General features: G+C 47.8%; 1 protein-coding gene across 26 annotated transcripts in view; it reads right to left on the bottom strand.

Moving 5' to 3' along the window:
• TACC2 (transforming acidic coiled-coil containing protein 2) overlaps window positions 1-20,317 on the bottom strand; it is a 259,898-nt gene that overhangs the window by 16,493 nt on the left and 223,088 nt on the right. For 10 of the 26 annotated variants that reach the window (XM_037731397.1, XM_017508606.2, XM_017508602.2 and 7 more), the window contains 8 exons: window positions 18,706-18,821; window positions 17,168-17,339; window positions 15,703-15,843; window positions 14,745-14,834; window positions 7,685-7,828; window positions 7,184-7,260; window positions 3,588-3,631; window positions 547-555 (listed from right to left, as the gene is read on the bottom strand). In XM_037731397.1, the coding sequence (XP_037587325.1) occupies window positions 547-555; window positions 3,588-3,631; window positions 7,184-7,260; window positions 7,685-7,828; window positions 14,745-14,834; window positions 15,703-15,843; window positions 17,168-17,339; window positions 18,706-18,821 (793 nt within the window). The remainder of the gene's footprint in view (window positions 1-546; window positions 556-3,587; window positions 3,632-7,183; window positions 7,261-7,684; window positions 7,829-14,744; window positions 14,835-15,702; window positions 15,844-17,167; window positions 17,340-18,705; window positions 18,822-20,317) is intronic. The other 16 variants (XM_017508626.2, XM_037731391.1, XM_017508611.2 and 13 more) reach the window with 5 other exon arrangements.

The raw sequence follows: 20,317 nt of genomic DNA, 5'->3' as shown, positions 1-20,317 counted from the left end.
AAAAAAAAAAAAAAAGAAAAGGCCTTTCAAAATGTCTCCAGTAATCAAATGCTTGTTTTTATTCTTTGAATTTTGGCTGCTTCCTCAGTTCCCAGCATGCTGTATGGTGGACAGTCTGGGCTGATTTGAGCCCATGTGTATGTTTCACTTGACTTGGGAAAGGAGCCATTTACCAAACCAAGTCCATCTGATTTCCTGGATCCAAGACTTTGCCTGCCTCAGGTTTCCTTTCCTCTCGACCTAACCCTTTTAAAAATAGAATTACCCCTGTCCCAGGAGGCAAGAATGCTTCACAAATCCTTTCGTAAGTGACAAATGCAGTTAGGTTCTTCAAATCAGGAAAAAGACACCCTGCACTCAATGACAAAACAATGCTCCAGAAGACTTTTTTTTTTTTTCTGGCTTTTTCACATTATGAAATCATGTGGGGGGAATGCAGCAATACACAAAGCAAAAAAAAAAAAAAAAAAAAAATAGAAAAACAAACAAACAAACAAAGGGTTGCGATGGGCAGGTGTCAGATTAGGGGGGAAAGCATTTACTTACCAGGCTTGCCTGTTTGTTTTGCAAGCAAAGGGCAAGAAGCAACAGAAAAATGGAAGCAAAACAGATAATCAGGGCAGTTGTTAGAAAAGCAGAAAAAAATCAATTGCAACAACCTGGGGTGCAGAAAGCGCAGAAGTCTCTTTTTGTTCTGAATTTTAAATAGTCAATATCTGAGCTTAAAAGACATATCCTCTCCAGCAACGTTTGATGCGAATGAATAACAACAGCAGGGCTGATGTCATCCTGGTGTGGAGCATCTGTGAAAGCTGTATGGAGCGGAGCCAGGAAGAGCTAGCGCATGTCGAGTGGAGCTGGTTTAATCTCAAAATACAACTACTTCCACTGTGGTCCTGAACTGCCAATCTCTCTGGGCCCGAGTTTCCCCTTTCACAAGGGATGCTTGTTGGGTGAGTGAAAATGGAAAGAAAAGCATGGAACCCAGGTGGGACTCCTGGGCGTGCTACCATGCATGGAGACCCTGACCCGAACCATGCCAGAAAGAAGGCAGGTCCTGCCCACAGCTACAGTGAGTCCGGCCATGCCTCAGCCCCCTGCTGTCTTCCACAAGGACCTTGAAATCTATGGTGACCTTGGCCAATGACCTGCAACAGTGGCTGAAGGAATGGCAACTGTAGGCCCGCCACCTTTCTCATGAGAAAAGCCTTGGAATGACAAAGACGACAGTGAATGGGTGAATGGGGATGGGGAACAGGGAACGGACACACAGTGAGATATCCCTCTGTGTGGCAATGCTGCTCCTGGCCAGGGACACTGGAGGAGTCTCACGGGGCCACCCAGAGAGTACTCCAAGGACAGGAAAATGCTCTAAGGGATTGTGTGTACAGCTCTTGAAGAGAGGGACCCTCAGGCCAAACACGTCAGGTCTGGGAGCAGGGGTGGGGATGGGGGGTGATGTGTGGCCCTAATCCCTGGAGCCAGGGTGAGCGGAAGGCAGGTGGCACTCTCTTCAGGGCTTGGAAGGAACTCACACTGCCTAGGATTGAAAAGGTCCTCACTGCTGTCACCTGCAGATATTCTTTGAAAAAACCGTGGGAGTTGAGTAATCTTTCTGCCATGACAAGGACAGGCCATTTATGCCAACTAGAGACATTCTCCACTTTTAATTTTCAAGGGGGAATGTCTGTTTATATCAACTTGGCCAGCTGAGCAATAAAAGATGGCTTGGGTAGCCTCCTCTCAGGAGCAAAAGCTCACATCCTTGCCCCCGCATTTCAACATTTACCAAAATGTCATCACCAAGGGCAAAAATCACAGTGTATGGCTCTGAGATGGAGCGGGATGCTTCCAGATGAGCCATGGAGGGCCTAGTGAGGTTCTCACATCCCAAGACTCCAGGAGGCCAAAAAGTTGTGTTCGACTTGCTAAACTCTGCATAAGGAAAACATAAATCCCTCAGCCTGACCATTTTTGCCAGCACTTTTTTTTATCTTATCCATATGTGTTCATAAATTCTTATACCAATTTAATAAAGAAGTTTCATTTGATAGAAAGCATGCACCGTAAGGCTCAACCTGAATAGGCTTTTTTTTTTTTCTGAGTGAAATGCACTTTGTTACAATGAATCACAATTAAAGCTTCTTTGAATGGAAATCACTTAATGGCTCTTCACCATTCCTGAGGCTGCTATTGTATTTATCTTGGGACAAGCTGGAGGGGTGACATGCTCATACATCCAACTGTTTGGGGCTGATGACCAGGTGCTAGCAGTGTCAAGCTTGCACACATACAGTGTGGTCTGCAGTGACCTGGAGTTTTTACTCCATATATCCTTAGAAGAAAAAGATCTTCTAAAAACTGGTTATCGGGCCAGGTGGGTGGCTCATGCCTGCAATCCCAACACTTTGGGAGGCTGAGGTGGGCAGATCACTTGAGGTCAAGAGTTCAATACCAGTCTGGCCAACATGGTGAAACCTCGTCTCTACTAAAAATATAAAAATTAGCCAGGCATGATGGCAGTTGTCTGTAATCCCAGCTACTTGGGAGGCTGAGGCAGGAGAAACGCTTGAACCCGGAAGGTGGAGGTTGCAGTGAGCTAAGACTGGGCCACTGCACTCCAGCCTAGGTGACAGAGCAAGACTCTGTCTCCAAAAACAAAAACAAAAGCTGGTTATCATGTGCTGGGCATGGTAGCTCACGCCTATAATCCCAGCTCTTTGGGCAATCGAGGCAGGAGGATGGCTGAAGCTCAGGAGTTTGAGACCAGCCTGGGCGATATAGCAAGACCCCATCTCAAACAAAAAATAGATTATCATGAACCTAAGCAAGTAAATAAATAGATAAACAAGCACCCCACAGCCCCAGTCATAATATCATTTCTGAATAGTGATCATTAGCGTAAAAACTTGGGCTTAGAACTTCTGCAAGAAAAGAAAAGAAAAAAAGGCTCAGGCGTGTGTAGCTTATCACTTGAGGACTTTTTTCATTGTGGGCCAAAGCAAATTTGTCAGTACTGGCTGCCGGGGCGCTGTGTTAAGAAGGATTCCAAGGCAGCGTCCAATCTCAGCGAGAAACAACGCTGGGGTCAGCGAACAGCACCTGCCACAGTCACAGGAGGAAGGGGGCAGACAATCACGCCATGGTCCACCGTCCTTGTCCTTGGGTCCTTGTGGAAAGGCTGAGTCAGGTGTTTTGTCATTTGAGTCTAAACTAAGTTAGGGTCTAGGTATTTGTTTCCTATTCTCTCCCATAAGCAAAAAGAAAAAAATCCCCCAAATAACCCAACCAACAGAAATCTCTTCCCCACAAAGTGGAGAGTCTTCGGCTGGGTCAAATGGTGGCCAGCAGGTGACTGTCGTGACTTCCCACAGGTGTGAATAATGCTACGGCACAGTCCTGGGCATTTCCAGGAAGCCCAGGCTCTCTGTCCTGGGGCAAAGCCATATTTTCTGGAATGCTTTGGTCCCTCCCTGAAAGGCTTCACACTTTACCAGAAACACACCCTGAGCCTCCTAACTTCCCAGGCCCCCTCATAGTTCAGAAATGTCAGGGCCGGCCTGAACCCCCACAGTCAGGATACCTACCTATCATCTGAGCGATGGTCTTCTCATACTCGGCCACTATTTTCCTGCAAGAGAAGTAAAGACATGGAGTCATGACAACAGAATTCTTTTCCATCTCACACAGCGGGACGCCACAGCCTGACCCGTGTCCAGTGGGGCCCCAACTTCCTGGGCCACCTTCAAGGCTGGCCCTCACCCTGCACACTCATTCTCCTGGTGCCTGACTCTAAATATGCCCCTCTCTTATGCAAAGCCTTCAACACTCCTCACTGCCCACTAAGAAAAAAATAATACCAGGCAGAGTGGGGCATGCCTGTAGTTCCAGGTACTGAGAAGGCTAGGGTGGATTATTTAAGGCTAGGAGTTTGAGACTACCTTGGGCAACAGATCCTGCCTATACAAAATGAAAAAAAATTCATGAGGCATGGTGGTGAGCACGTGTAGTCCTAGCTACTCAAGAGGCTAAGGCAGAAGGTTCGCTTGAGTCTATGAGTTTGAGACCAGCCTGGGCAACATGGTGAAACACCGTCCCTACAAAAAATACAAGAATTAACCAGGTGTGATCGTGCACGTCTGTGGTCCTAGCTATTCAAGGGACTAAAGTGGGGGGGTCTTGAGCCCCGGAGTCTGGGGCTGCAGTGAGCTATGGCCGAGCCACTGCACTCCAGCATGGGCAACAGAGTGAGATTCCAACTCCCAAACAAATTTGACGATTGAAAATAAAGCCAAACCTTCAGTCTGATAATTGAGGTCTTTGCAGTCTGGGCCCAACCTCCCTCATCCATCTTACCTCCTTCCACACCATGTCATGAACATGGTGGCTCAATGAGAACAAATGATTTCTTGTTTGCTCTCGGCTTCTCATCCCCATGCCTCTGCCCACATTGTTCACTTTCCCTCTCTCTATTTCTACCCCTCACAGTCTGTTTCTCAAGGTCCAACTGAAATGCTGTCTCCTTCAGGAAGCCTTCCTTGATTTCTCCTTGGAATCCTGTCACCTTTTATCTGTATCTTTCTCCAAAGCATCTCATGCATCTGGCATCATTGAACACAAGTCTTATCTCCTACAGACCCAGAGTAAACTTCTTGGGAAGCTTCAATAAACAGTCGCTGCACAAAGCATTAAGATCCCCTGCTTGTCATACTGCCTCTGAGCTGTCCCCAGGTGAAAGGACCCATGTGTAAAGAAAACCAATCTGCTAGAAGAAACTTCTCAAAAAGAATCAGGGATTCACCTACATTACCCAGCAATTAGTCCCCACAGGAGAACCAAGGACGGGTAACTGCTGAAGATCCAGGACCCTAACGACAGAAGACCACAGAGACCCCCCGGTCAGAAGGCCTGGGCTCCCACTGGCCTTGTGCCTTCCAGCTGTGTGACCCTGAGCATGACATTCATAGAAGCTGCGGGTGCTCTGCTTACTCCTTGGTACAGTAAGGATTTTCCTAGACCCCGACTTTCAGGGCTGTATGGGAAATTCAATGAGGGTGAAAGGGATGATGAAGGCAGAATGCACACTGCAGGGTTTAATGCTGGGTGCTGTCCTTGGCTGCTTGACCTTGGTCCTAAGGTCAGTGTCTCACCCCAGGATGGACTCCCAAGAAAGGTAAACAGGAGATGAGCCCCTGAGGGTTCGTTTCGAATCCTACACAGAAGCACTGCTGTGTTTTCTGTAATGAAACAACACCTCCTTGCATCTCACAATCACAAGACTGTGATAGATCGTTGAGGCTCCCCTGTCTAACCCCATCACTGCTGAGGACACAAGGAGGTAAGGGATGTGTTCTTCAGGAAGCACGGAGAGACCAGGGACCTGAAAATACCTTAGCTGTGCTGTTTTTTCACTCTACCCTCAAAATGACCCTAAGAGGCAGCGCTCTCACTGTTCCCAGCATTACTGATGAGGACACTGGGGTAAGTGTGATCCAGACATTCTTCCAGGATCCCAGGGCTGCCAAGTGGCAGAGCCCAGATGTGAATCCAAGCATGAGACACTGCAGCCTTTGTTCATAATCCTTCTGCTGTACTCCATTGAGGCACTGTTATTTACCCCCATTTTAAAGATAAGCAAAGTGAGGCATAGAGTTAAGGCGCCCCGGAGTGGCTGGGAAGCAGAGCCTGGTTTTCACCTGGTCTACCTCCAGAGGCTGATGGGCTGACATTCGGGCCATTAAATGCTGGCACATCTGCGCCAGCTGGTGACATCTTGAAATCCTACCACATCAGCTAGTAAATGGTATCTCCCGGGGGCCCCTCAGAGGTACAACTTCTCAAACCACAAATAAGCACTCCCCAGGCACCAAGAAGGCAAAGCTCCCAGGAGGCAAAAGAAATTAGAGACAGAACTTCCAGCCTTCCCGGGATGCCATGCTTCATGTTCAGTGCATGCAAAAAACTAGAGCCACCCATGCCCCCAAAAGAAGAGATGAAACAAAGAGGTTTAAAAATAATGCAACTGCAGGGCTCTCATTTGAATGTGAAATAGCACACTAAGCTTAATGTCCAGAGGTGATCACAGGAAACCACCAGCAGAAAGAAGGAACGAACAGGAGAGTTTCAGGAAGATCTTACCATGACCTAGAAAATGGGATATGATTACCTAAAGCTTGCTTTCTACTTAAAATGGTAGCCAGGAATGCAATTGATCTGATAATCAACTAGTATCCGCCATTGTACTTATGTACACTATATGTGGTGACTATATTTCTATTACAATATACCACAAATGAAATTAAATCATTTAGGCTAAAGTCAGGAAACATCCTAAATGTTTGTCCACAGAGACTGGTTCAATTAATTATGTTACATCCGTCTAATGAACTATTAAGCACTTGCTAAACAGAATGAGGCAGAGAGGAATAAAAAATATGTCCAAGATATGCTGATAAATTTAAAAAGAGTGGGCTGGCCATGGTGGTTCATGCCTGTAATCCCAGCATATTGGGAGGCTGAGGCAGGTGGATCACCTGAGGTCAGGAGTTCAAGACCAGCCTGGCCAGTATGGTGAAACCCTATCTCTACTAAAAATACAAAAAATTAGCCAGGTGTGGAAGCAGACACCTGTAATCACCACTACCCAGGAGGCTGAGGTATGAGAATCGCTTGAACCCAGCGAGGGTGGAGGTTGCAGTGAGCCAAGATGGCACCACTGCACTCCATCCTGGGCAAAAAGAGTGAAACTCTGTCTCAAAAAAATAAATAAATAAAATAAAAAGAGTATAGAATAATATATACTGCGCACTCTCTTTGGTTTTGGAGAAAAAAGAGGCTGTTTAGATTCACTGTCACATTTGTGATGAAAAATGGAAAGTTCTTGGAAGGAGCCACCAGAAACAGAAGAGAGTCACCTGCAGGTTTTGGAATGGGAGGCTGAGTGTGAAGATATGTTTTGCATTGTAGATGTATTTATTTGAATGCATTCTTTAATTCATGTGCATGCTATTTTAGTAATAGTATTAGAGCAAAAATACTTTAAAAAAATAGGAACCATGTGTAATGAAGGAGAGAGAATTTCTACAGAAGATGCTACCCTGTGGACCACACCAGCTCCGCTCATCATCAAACCACAGGTAAAAGCATCCCTCAGGTGCGAGCAAGGCTCGGCTCCCCAACTCACCTCATTTCCATCACTTCCCGCCTGCTTTCTTCATATTTATCTTTCCATTCTGAGACTTCTCTCTCCTTGGTTATGATCTAGTTCAGGGAGAAGAAGAGAAAGGTTAGCCCCAGATGAGTGAATTCAGCTTTGAGCAATTCACAGATCAAGAAAAGGAGACAGTGAATAAATGGGGAATGAAAACTTCCTACAACAAATGATAATTACATTCAGAGAACTTCCCTGAGCATGAAAAAGAAAGAAGTCAGATATCAGACTTTCACAGTGCCCACTGGGGAGCAGCTGAAAGAGGCATGCTTTTTGTTACAAATTCAACAAGGCCCAAAAGGCCCATTGCACACAGTGTCAGGAAGATCAAAACCCACCGTCTGCCACACACCTTTGCCTGCAGCATTCAGAGGACCAAGCCTGTCTCCAAAGACACTGGCTTTGTGGACTGTGAGCATATGTGTTTATTAATAAGTGGCAGGAAGAGGGTGGTCACGCCACATGCCACAGTACCTCTGCTCTGGCAATCTGGAGGGTGGAGTCCAGGTTGGGCTGCTGGAACAGAAGGCTCGCAGGCTTCTCCACCTCGGTGGTCCCGATGCGGGAGTACAAGGCTGTTTTGGAGATGGAGACATCTGTTGGGTGAGCAGCCTCTCTCTGTGGAATGTTTTTTAATTAAAAAAAAAAAAGTTAACATTAATCATATGACAAAGAGGATTACACTCACCCTCTCATGAATGGGCCAGTTGTATGGTTTTGAAACAAAGAACATCAGAAGTATGAGAAAGTGCAAAGACTGATGAACAGGGAAATGCAGAGTAGTGTCTATGGATGGAGATCTATCATTCTGCACCTGTGCAGGCAGACAAAGGGCTAATGGCAGAGGCCCCTGCGGCTCCCAGGCCTTGGAGTCCAGTGTGTCTGGTACCTGCTTATCTCTGCCATTTATCACACGCTGAGCCACTTAGGCACAGCGCCTGAGAACCCAGTGTGCTATTCAGCAGGCTCCACTTCCAAAATAAGATCTCAATGGCGAATAATGTTGAATTCTAGTCTACGTTTGCCTAGTTTTGAATAACCACAGATTTGATCACTTTGGTAAGACTGTTTACATTTCAATTTTGGGGGTATTTGCTGAGCTCCATTTGAAAGGATGCTGAGTCACACAAAGCTTAAGGCCTACTATATCATCAGCCAGTATCGCCTTTGGCTGGGTAGAGTTTCTGGATGTGAGAGTTATGTTGGCATTCTGTTGCCCTGAAATCTGTTACGTCAATGGGAAAATTAAAAACTGGGTCAATGACAATATCCACATTTGCTGATGAGACCCTGAACAAGTGGCGTGATCCACCACACCAACCCATCCAACCAGTACTGATTTGAGGCTTTACGACCTTTTGTGGAGGGCAGATGCTAGCCTCCCAGAGGTGAGGGGGAGTCTGTGGTTATTCTTTCTCCCTTTGCACAAAATGCTCCGCAATTTGCAACACAGTTGAAATGCAGTGTTAGCAGCATCCTCGACCAGCACAGCCGGGTTGTCAGTCTACCTCTACTGCGAATGAAACATCAAACCAACCACACTCTCAGTCCTATGCATTAACCTCGGAGCGCTGCCATGGCTGCCCAGGCGAAGCTCCTCCCTAGTTATTGATCTTCGAGTGCTGTAACAGGCAGAACAGGACAACTTCTTCCCTTGGGGAATTATGGTAGGAAACTGAATGGTGAAAGGCCATCACAATGTAGAGAGAGGGAGATTTGGGGAAAGAGTTATGAGGGCTTATCAAGGACAGCTGGTAAGATTAAAGAGCCAACAGTAACTGGGAAGGCAGTGGGCCTCAAGGTACTCGTACAGAATTGGTCTCTTCCACCACAAGAACAGGCATGTCTACCCTACGACGGCATCAGGGAAATGAACCCGAGAAGGTAGGCAGCTTAGAAAACTCAAGGAGAAGCTTAATGGATAGGACCGGAGATGACCGAGTTAGGACCAGTTAGTTAGCTGTAGACATGCAGGGTGAAATTACATCGTTTCGGTTGTCCTGGAAGAGAAGGCCTGTTGCCTAGATTTCATGGCGCCTGCCTGGCCTGGCATACTTGGGGTAGCCCTGAAGCAGGACACAGATGATCCACTGGCCAGAGATGGGAGTGCACAGTCCCCTTCAACCAGATGCCAGAGACTCGCTCATGTGAGAACAGGGCAGGCTCAGGCTCCCAAGAAGCCTCTGTTTCAAGGACACTTGACCAGAATATACATTAACAGCTCTCAGCAGAGGCAGGCTGACCTCCCAGAAGCAAGGGCACCACCAGGCCATGGGGCCAGAGCCTCTCACGTGCAGGGGTCCACCTCTACTGTTTGAGAGTGGTTTTCACAGTTCTGCTTGTCATGGGGGAACTTCTAAGGAAGTAGTTGGAAAATTACACAGAGATCAAGACTCAACATTTGTCTTTATGGAGAAAGTTCATAAACATACAATTCCGAAGGAATTTTATGGAGTGTGGTGGCTCACACCTATAATCCCAACACTTTGGGAGGCTGAGGTGTGAGGACCCTTTGAGCTCAGGAGTTTGAGAACAGGCTGGGTAACACTGTGAGACCCCATCTCTGTAAAAACATTTAATAAAAAATATTGGGGGGATGGATGCAGTGGCTCATACCTGTAATCTGAACACTTTGGGAGGCGAAGCCAGGTGGATCACTTGAAGTCAGGAGTTCAAGAGCAGCCTGGTCAATGGCAAAACCCTGTCTCTACTAAAAATATAAAAATTACCCGTGCGTGGTGATCCCTGCCTGTAATCCCAGCTACTCGGGAGGCGGAGGCATGAAAATCACTTAAAGCCCAGGAGGCAAAGATTGCAGTGAGCTGAGATTGCTCCAGCCTGGGTGACAGAGTGAGACTCTGTCTTTAAATAAAAAAAATAGGCAAAGGATTTTAAAAGGAAAAACAAAAACTGTTCCCATCACTCTTAAAGTCAACAAGTATGTGTTTTTTGTGTGTGAGTTTTTTTTTAATGAGCAACATCAGTCACCATCAAACTCAGCGTGGACCTTCTAAAGATGAAAAAATGGAGAATCTCAGAGACCGGGCCAGAGGGTTTCCCAGAATGAGATTCAATGTTGACCAAAGTAAGCAGGCTCCCTGCAGTGCAGGAGAAAATTGATTTCATTAAAACTAACTTTATCATACTGGGCAGAAACTAAATATGACTGATGAAGGAATTAATAATCTTCATGCTGCTTAAAATCCTTTGTAAAACAAGAAAGGGAATGAAAAAAAATCAATAAAATAGTGAGTCTTGTAAGAAAATGCAAACGGACACTACCCTGTAGACTGTTCACTGACCCCCTTCATCCCAGCCACCTGGTGTTTTCAATAAAGGAACAGATAACTTCAGAGCCCTCTTGAATTACTGCCCAAGTATCTGCGTGTTGATGAAATTCATTGTGTACACTCTGGTTTCTCCTTACGACCAAGAATTGTTTTTAACTGAAATTAATAGCTTTGTCTGTCACTGATATTTTAAGATCAGATATTTTTCGATTAAACTTTGTTTCTCTCATGTAACCCCTACTTGCTATTTTAGAGGGGCCAAAAAAGGCACTAGAATCACAAATGGAAATGTAAAATGGCTGTGCCGCAGAAGGCACGGGCCTTTGCAACCAATTTTCAACCTTAATTCCACTCAAGTCCTGCGACCTGTGAGAACCTCTGGCCACTGTCACCGCTTCACACCTGCAGGTTGTGCCTGGGTCCTTCCTGCTGGCAGCCACGGGTGGGGTTCTAGTACTCACCCTGGCTCAAGGGCCCCTGTGGACAGTTCCCTGCTGGCAGACATGGGGGGGAGGGGCTAGCACTGGTGCAGGATCCCTGTCCCCTGGAGCAGACAGAAGGAAATTCTGGAGAGAGCATCTGCACATCTGAGGATGGGAGAGCCATGCCAGAGGGGCCACGGAGGGGTAGGACCAGGAGTCAGGATGAGCAAGGGAGATGACAGCCACCTGGGTCAAGGGCATGGTGCATAGACACAGGCCTGGCACTCAGAGGGTGTCCAGGTCATGTGCTGCCTCCCAAGCAGGAAAGTGGCCTCCGCCGGGTGCTGCCCCATCCAATTCTGACCACAGGCAGTCCCCAAGCCCAGGAGGAGTGGCAATCTTGGGGTGACACTGAGCATCATGCCTTATGCCACTCCCACCACTGGCACCAGCCAGCTGCTCCTGTCCATTGAGTCAAGATATAGCCTCTAAGCAATAACCACAGATGCTCCAAAGAGCCAAATACACGGGTGCTCACGAGCCGGTCCTTGTCACTCTTCTCAGGCTGTTCTTGTGGCTTTTGGGCATCACATCTCCCTCCTTTTGAACCTCGGTTTAATGTGTACGTATGGGGGGATAGTCTGTGACACAGCAATAGAGAGGGGAACATGGGACGTGGTGCCAGGCTGCTCTATGACAACACGGGTTGCCCCAACTCCTTCTCCTGCTCATGGAAGTTCCAGGCATTGGCCTTTTCTAGGCCTGGACTGAAGGGCCACACCACTCACCCACCCTGGGGGCCTCTTGCCAGGACTCACCCCTTCCTGAATCTTGTTATTTGTGTGCTTTGTTCCTAAGCAACCCAGCCATATCCTTCAGTCTTCATATTGGGTCCCCCTCATCCAGAAAGGCCCATAGCTTGCACCTCTTGGAGAGCCACTCAGACACGACACTCACGTTCCGTCTGACGTGGCTGAGTGTTCAATTCAGGGCTGCTGCACCACATTTCCAGGGACCTTGGTCAGGTTTGCCCCCAGGAGGACACAGCCGAATTCCATTTGGCCAGAAGATGTAGAAGAAAAATAATGGTAAGACCGCAGCCTGACACCCCAGTCCCTAAGGACTTTTCCTCATTTCTCACATTTTCTAACTGAGATGGAGAAACCCCCACAGCAGCTCCTCCAGGGCTGACTCAGCTCTCCATCGGTCTAAAGACAAATGGAAGTCAAAGCTGCTCTAGGGAACAGCCAGAAAATCACTCCCCACTCTATCTCACGGTGATTTTCACCCATGCAATATGATATTTTTCATTCCAAGTGATTTCATCTTTGTGTTAGCAACAGCTTAAGACCATGTTGGCAAAATGACGGAACTGTGTCACCTACAGCTGAAATATATGGCCAGAAAAAAAGGCAAATGGGATACACAGCTGCTGTTTTCTCTTCCTATGCATCAGCAGTTTCCATCCAATACAGCGAGGGACAATCTTTCTATTTGTAAAAAAAACCAACAGGGACCAACTTGAGGTCAGGCTCCTGGACCACCCTTGGGCTGGGTAGCTACAGGGACAGCATCTATTTTCCACAGGCCAACATCAGCACGTAATGTGCTTTTCACAAAAGCAGTACAAGTTACTCTGTTAGAGAAAAACGCTCCCTATTTACCCAGAGACAGTTCTACCCTCAAAGAATGAATGTTCCTTTGAGCATACACTTCTGAAACAAAAGAGGTGGCTTGGGCTGCCTCTGCGACTCACACGCTATGAACACACACGACACTATTTTCTAACTCAGAATCCGGCACATATTCTGAGAAGAGCCTGTAATTGACAAAAAGTCAACTCCTGGCCATTATTTGCCAAGAGTTTTCTCTGGCTGCTCTCCCAAGGAGGCAGTGGGGGGACCAGGGCACCCAGCACACTCCAACTCCACCCTGAGCTATTCACCAAACATGCTCAATTCCACCTCAAACTCTGGACAGGAATACACGGTACTTGTAGTGGCCAAACTGCACACAATTCATTCTGTCTTTAAGCCCCAAGAATATCTAGAAATAAATCTAGTGGTGGGGCTGGGGGATCCTCACTGCTTCATGCTCTCTAAAAATCTTGCTTTCATGGAAGTTCAACCTAAGCTTATGGTTTGGCAACAAGAATGAGGACATCCCCAATCTGTATTTGTATTCTTGTCCCTGCCCTGGGTCTCACTGTTCCCAGCTTGTACACCCACAGTGTAACCACCTCCTGCCTCTGGGAGGGGCCTCTCTTTTGGGTATGGCCAAGGAGATCACACTAGGGGCCCTCAGGGCCAGAGCAGCAGCCGGACTCCTAGTCCTGTCCCAAGGATGACAGACACAGATGCCACTGCCCCCCTCTGCAGATGAGCTGTTACTCGAGGCAGGCAGGCCAGGGGCTCCCATTTTTACATTTGTTTTTAAAGTTAGGGGGTCACTCTGTCACCCTGGCTGGAGTGCAATGACGTGATCATGGCTCACTGTAACCTTGAACTCATGGGCTCAAGCAATCCTCCCACCTCAGCCTCCTGAGTAGCTAGAACCACAGGTGTGCACCACCACACCCAGCTAGGGGCCTCTCGCTTGGAATCCTGAGTTCTACTCCCCAACAGGCTGGTGGATCACTGTCAAGTGGCTCCATGTCCCCATCTGTAAAATGGGACCCGGATCCACCTACCAAGGAGAGATGCTGAGAGCACCTGATCCAGTAACAGAGGCAAAAGGGAAGTCTTAGCTGACGCAGTGCCTTCTTTTATCAAACACCTACTATGTGTCAAGCAGGGCGCCACTCTCTGCACACCAGCTGTCTGTCATCCTCATAGCCACCTGTAAACTGGCTATTATCAGCCCCATCTCATGAATGGCAAAACTAAGGCCCAGAGACGTTTACCTGCTTGTTCAAAGCCACGGAGCACAATCTGACACACCAGGTTCATCGGTCTGTCCCACTCCAGGTGGGGTGAGGGGTGGGAATGACGCCACCCTCAGAGATCAAGGTTTGCACGGACAGTCCAGGGGCAAACACACGTTCTGCATGTCATCAGCAGCTCATTTAAGTTGTTAGAAAAGTTACCCCAAACTTGGAAGCCAGGCAAAAAGATTTCTGCATGCCCTGTCAATGTTATACTCCATGCTGAAACCAGGAATTGGGGAAACTCCGTGGGCCAAATGGCCCACTGCCCTTTTTTGTAAAAAAGCAAAAACAAATAGATAGGTAAAGTTTTATTGGAACAGTGCCAGACAGTATGGCCCACAAGGGTGGAAATACTTATCTGCACTTTACAGAAAGGATTGTGTAGGCCTGGTCTAGGGTATCATCAAATGCCTTGGTTTCACTTACTAGGTATTACTGATTAGGGTCTCATCTCAGCAAAGTTATATGTTAACTTCCAGAAAATAGAAAAGTTGCAAATTATTTTTGTTCAATAGAGAAGCAAATGGCCATCTGTAGAAAAACAACCCTCAAAGGTCATAATTTTTTTGCTCTGTTGAATCGGTGCTAACCAGCTTTCTATCCAACTTTGCCATCTTAGGGTATCCTTCTTCACCCCGCTGACCTATACGTTGGTCTCTCTATTACCCTCCATTTAACCAGCATTACCATCCCACTGGTTTAGCATTATTGAGTTAAACAGATCTTAGCTACGTGCTCAGTGTGTTTATACAAAAGTGATGCTTTCAGCTTTTTGGAAACGACCCTTTGCTGGACACCGACGATGCCCGCCTGGCGGATGGTTAGCAAAGCAGCTTCTGGACCCCAGCGGCACACGACATTCTCAGGAGGTGGCGCACGCGGCAGCAAACCGGTACCTTGGCATCCTGGTGGCTGCGGGAAGCCAAAGCAATCTGCCTGGCCAGCTTCAGAGCTTCTATCCGCATGATGGCAAACTCTAACTCTTCCTGCCCACAGGGGTGTGGGCAAACCGCAGGGAATGCATCAAGACAGACGTCAATGGTTTCCACATCCGAGAAATGAACGTGCCATGAAAATGTGTCAAGACAGGCACTCGGGAAAAACACACGCTCTGCCTTTCTCTCACAATTAACACCTCAGCAGATCATGAAATAAGCATTTAATTTCCTTTTTTAAAAAATCACCCTTTTGAATGTCTGTTGGGGAGTATTGTGCAGTTGAATATGAAATGATTTTCAAAATGGGATCAAAATTTGTACTGGACGTTTTTCTTTTGATTTCTTTCCCTTTTTCTTTCTTAAGGGGAAGTTGGCCAACAGTCTCCATGAATGGATCTGCGCCTCTCAGATGGCTGTTAACAGTCTCTCTAGGTTTGCTCTGAACATCCTAGTCTAGAGGATATCAAATTAAGTTGTCAAATTTAAAGCACAGAGTACATCATTGTTTTTTGTTCCAGATGCAAGACTGAGCCCAGATGTTATCTCAATGGGAGTCTGAGATAGCCACGTGTACATAAACAGCTTGGCTCAGTGGTGATCTGATATTCTTGGTTCAGTGAATAAATCACAGAAATTGCTTTTGGGGCCATCAGTGCTTCTAAAAAATGACGATTTGGGCCCAGTTTCCAAATTGAAATGGAAATGGTTTGTTCAATATGTAATCACACAATTTGTATCACTTTGGTATCCTGGGTAAAGAATGTCACATATACCATTCTTTAAAGGGAAGATAGGTCACTGGGAACATTCTCAGCAGTTCCTCATCAAATCCTGCCTCATTTCATTTGGGCCTCGGGGGTTCATTCTCTACTGAGGTTTTGACAAACTCCCGAAAGGTCACACGTGGGCTACAAACCTGAAGTTTCTGAGCGAATAGTGGGGGGTTCTTTTCTGCTAAGTCGGGCTCCAGATAGTCAAGTGCACCACAGAGAGAGCCGGGGTGAGCTAGCCTGCTGAGGAGGGCGTCAGCAGAGGCAAAGGAGCCCTCGGGAGAGGTCTGAACACCGGCAGAGAGGAGGACACACAAGAAAAATAGAGGAGAACAAAGAGTGATATTGATTCCAAGCAAGGCCCATGCTGCCATTTGCTGGACATTTCTGCCTTGAGGCTAAAGAGAGTATCAATTAGCTGCCATTACTTGTGGCTCCATCTGGACTAATTCCCACATGCTGACAATGGACATCTTAAGATTGGCAGACCCAACCCCCTCCCCACAGCGCAGACTTCCGTGTCCTCCCACCCCCACGCCACCCTCACTCCCTGGTTGATGAATGGGAGCTAGCTAGTGGAAGGCGAAAGGCCAGTTAGTTGGTGGGCTGTCCAAACATAACTCATCAAGAAATACCTTCAAGTATTTACACATATCCAAAAAAGTCAGGTTTTAGTAAAGGTCATTTTCTAAATCATGGAAAGATGATTTCAAGTGAAAAAGTGTCTTCTGATAGATCAGAAAGACCTCAGAATCAGAAGCCAGCTTTGTAGAAAGTGAACCATGGATGTGTGTTTCAGAGTATTAACGTGAGAGACTGATTCACAATTAGATCCTCTTTTTAGTATCCACCCCAGCATCCAACTGCCAGACACACAGTAGGTGCTCAATAGACATTTGATGCATGAGAGAAATGGCCTACTAACACAGAACAACAAAAATAACACACTAAATCAAGGGCTTCACACCTGCTTGGGGATTGCTGGGCGGGAGGTAGAGGAAGTAAAAATAAAATTCACCTAGAAGGATGGTGCATTCCAGATGTGTGGAAGAGCCTGGCATGGGCATCACTTACTTTGGGGCATGCACAAGGCCATGTGATACATGTGCAGTGCAGGGACTGGGGGTAGGTGAGGCCTTCAGCTCAGTTCTATTTGCTTTGCAAGACCCCAGCAGGGCTTGGGGAGAGGAAAAGTCCTGGTCTTTAAACAGGAGACATTCCCATCACTGAGTCCCAGGAAAACTAACTGTTTCCCAAAAGAAGCGTCCCCTGCCCTCTGCCATCAAGAATGAAGTGGCAGAGGACTGCTTAGCAACTGCTCCAAAGCAACAGTCAGGTCCTAAGGGGCAAAATATGGAAAATAAATAACACTGAAGGCATATAAAGTACTTAAGTAAGAAATACAAAACCACATAGGTGTGAACACAGAACCTCCCCCGCATCCTCATGGTATGGGATCTCCCAGGTTGGCTTCTGTGGTCAGGGAGTCAGGGTGGGACCCATGGCAGGTGCCAGGTGAGTGTTGCTCTGAAGGCCTGGCCTTCTTGGTGACAATACACAGCTGGCCCACACCCCATCCCCTGTGATCTGGGGCCCTCCAACCCCACTTACAATTTCAATTGCCTCTGAAGGGGTGCCCAAGGCCATGGCCTCCAGCTCCTTCTGGGAGGATTTTTCTGGCCCCTGCAAGTGTGGCTCTTGGTTAGGGGCCAGCCCTCGTGGGACAGGATGCTGGGTTTTGGTAGCAGCGTTCACAAGGGCTTCAGTCTCTTCAAAACTTGACCTGGGGGAAGCAAAGGGCATCTTTAGAGTCTTCTCATAGGGAAATCCACTGAAATCAACCAGGATGCCCTGACAAAGTTAATACCACAAGGAGTCCTGGACTTCCAGAGGGATATGGGCCAGGTCTCCACTGGCCATGCAGCCTCTAGCTGGTCAGTCACCCCAGGGCCAAGTGACAAGGGAGAGGCAGGAGCACAGATGCCACTAGCCGTAGACCCGAGTTCTGGAGTCAGGACTACCAGCTGCTTGGTTGTGGACTCGGGGGAAGTGATGGGTACCATGCCTCCATTTCCTCCTCTGTAAGATGGTGACAATAGGTCTCTCTGTGAAGATTAAATGAGACTCTGCATTGCTGTAAAGCACTTAATGCAGTACTGGTGCCGCTACCGTTTTAATAACGTCACCACCATCATCATTTTTCTCACCACCCTGGGCAGCTTGCAGTCTCTTTTGTAAGTTTGAGAAGTCAGTACAAGAGCTTTCACTCCTCCTGCTTAAAGAGGGAGGCAGACAGATAGGCTGGTCCAAATCTTACAGCAATGCCCACACTTACTTGATGAAACAATGCACGGCTCCAAACATTAGCCTTGATGAATACAAACATGAACATCCACATCAACAATGTACCCAGGCACTTGATATGTGCCAGGTACTTCAACAAGAGCTTTACACACGGCATCTCTCTGGAAGGCAGGTGCCCTCTCCCCGTTGCGCAGGTTGGGGAGGCTCCTTTAATCTTCACAAACTCCCTGCGAGGTCCGTTTCATTATTACTTTTACTTTACATGCAAGGAAACCAAGGCACAGGAGAGCCAAGTACCTCCCATCAGGTCACATAACCAGGAGAGGGTACAGGTGGGATTCAGGCTCTGAATGCTGGGCCACAGTGTCCCCCTTTAGACAAATGATGGAATAAAGTGTGTGCACACTGGGCGAGATTATACGGGTGAGTCACACACTCAGCTATTGAAGGACTTCACTTTAGTCCAAAGGGCAGCCAGTAATAAAACCAATGCATTTATGTCCCTGTGGAGATTCACGAGACTGAAGTGTGGGCTGGCCAGGCACCATGGCTCATGCCTGTAATTCCAGCACTTTGGGAGGCTGAGGAGGGAGAAGCACTTGAGCCCAGGAGTTTGAAACCAGCCTGGGCAACACAGTGAGACCCTGTCTCTATTTTAAAAAAAAAAAAGCAAAAAGTAAATACACACACACACACACACACACACACACACACACACACATATGGAGCACTGACAGCCTGAATCTATGCACTGAAATGAAGTTGAAATAACAGCATAAAGGCGTTCAGAGGCTTTGGAGCATCCAGTGCGATTTGTAACTCTGTCATCATGATGGAAGTCGTACCCTGAACACGGCGTCGGGGACTCTGACATGTGGACGGGAGGTGACTTGACAGGGCTCTCCTGAGAGGTATCGAACATAAGGTACAAGGCCTGCTTCTTCGGGGCGTCATCGTCCTGCTGCAGGGATCAAAGTCACATATCAGCGTGGGTACAGCTGGCCTGAAAGTGCAACTGAGATGAAAACCAAAGCACTTTCAACAGGGAACAAACAGCCCATCAGGGAAAAGCCTTCAGTGTTCTGGAGCCACCAGAAGAGAGGAGGAAATGGGGCCCAGTTGGGAGTGCGGTGGGGAGGCTGGGAGGGAAGGAGGATGCAGAGAAAGTACAACTGAGTCCAAGTAGGAACGTGCGTCAGCGGAAAAGACGCCCATGGCGTTGCTGAGCTGGACTCTGTTCAATTCACCGACGTTTACTGAGCCCTCTCTCTGAGCCAGGAGCTGTGCTGGCCACTGAGGATAAACAGATAGGTAGGGCAAAAGACCAGACCTGGGCTGACCATAGCTGAATGAGCCCAGGGCAGGGGCAGGGCCTGGAGACAGCTCAACCAGGCTAGAAACAGGGGCTGTGGGATGCCAAGCCCAGAAATGGACACTGGCAACTCTCAGTGATGGGGAGACTGTGGAAGACCCCTCCACATGCCCTGCTGGGATCTCCAAAGAAGTCCCTGCAATGGCCAGCAGGCATGCTGCTCTGCACGGCATGCAATTTCTGGGTGGCTCTGCTGTCCCTGAGCAGGGCATGCTCCTCATGAAATTCATCCACAAGGCCTGCCAACACACTGGGCAGTGGGTGGGCACAACAGGAAGGGGGCCCTTGTGGTTTCAATCCATTTAAATCAAAGACCTCAAAGCACATGACAGTTCCACTTCAGCAGTAAAATGTCTCATCCTCAGTATTATGTATGTGGCATCAGCCTCTGGGGACACAGTTGTGACTACGGAGGTAAGCTCTTTAAGCAACGCACCAGGGGATGATGACAAAGCCCACACACTTCACTCAGGGAGCTGTGATCTCACTGACTTGGCGCTTGAGTTAAGCCTGTGCATGGGGACATGCTCCTGCCTAACCTTCAGGTCTAACTTACAGCAACCTGTGGTTTGGGAGCAGCCACCGCAGCATCTACGACTGATGCAAAGAAAGATAAAGACAGGAACCACCTGCCCAGGGCCGTGCGGTGCTGCAAGCAAGCCCTCCTGCATGCCACACGTCTCTGAGGGCATCGCCAGACAACAGCAAGAAGTCGAGCTTGGAATTATTCCAAGGGCAGCAGGTATTATGCCAGGAAAGACAGTGCCCATCATAAGCTCTTAAAATGAAAAAGCAGGCCGGGCACGGTGGCTCACACCTATAATCCCAGCACTTTGGGAGGCTGAGGCAGGTGGATCATGATGTCAAGAGATTGAGACCATCCTGGCCAACACAGTAAAACCCCGTCTCTACTAAAAATATATAAAAATTAGCTGGGTGTGGTAGTGCACGCCTGTAGTCCCAATTACTCAAGAGGCCGAGGCAGGAGAATCTCTTGAACCCAGAGGCGGAGGCTGTAGTGAGCTGAGATTGCGCCACTGCACTCCAGCCTGAGGGACAGAGCAAGACTCTGTCTCAAAAACAAA

Source organism: Cebus imitator, unplaced genomic scaffold (assembly GCF_001604975.1).
Source record: "Cebus imitator isolate Cc_AM_T3 unplaced genomic scaffold, Cebus_imitator-1.0 Scaffold396, whole genome shotgun sequence".
NCBI classification, from domain to species: domain Eukaryota; kingdom Metazoa; phylum Chordata; class Mammalia; order Primates; family Cebidae; genus Cebus; species Cebus imitator.
Note: the sequence above shows the minus strand (reverse complement) of the source record. Positions and strands in the feature narration are given on the sequence as shown.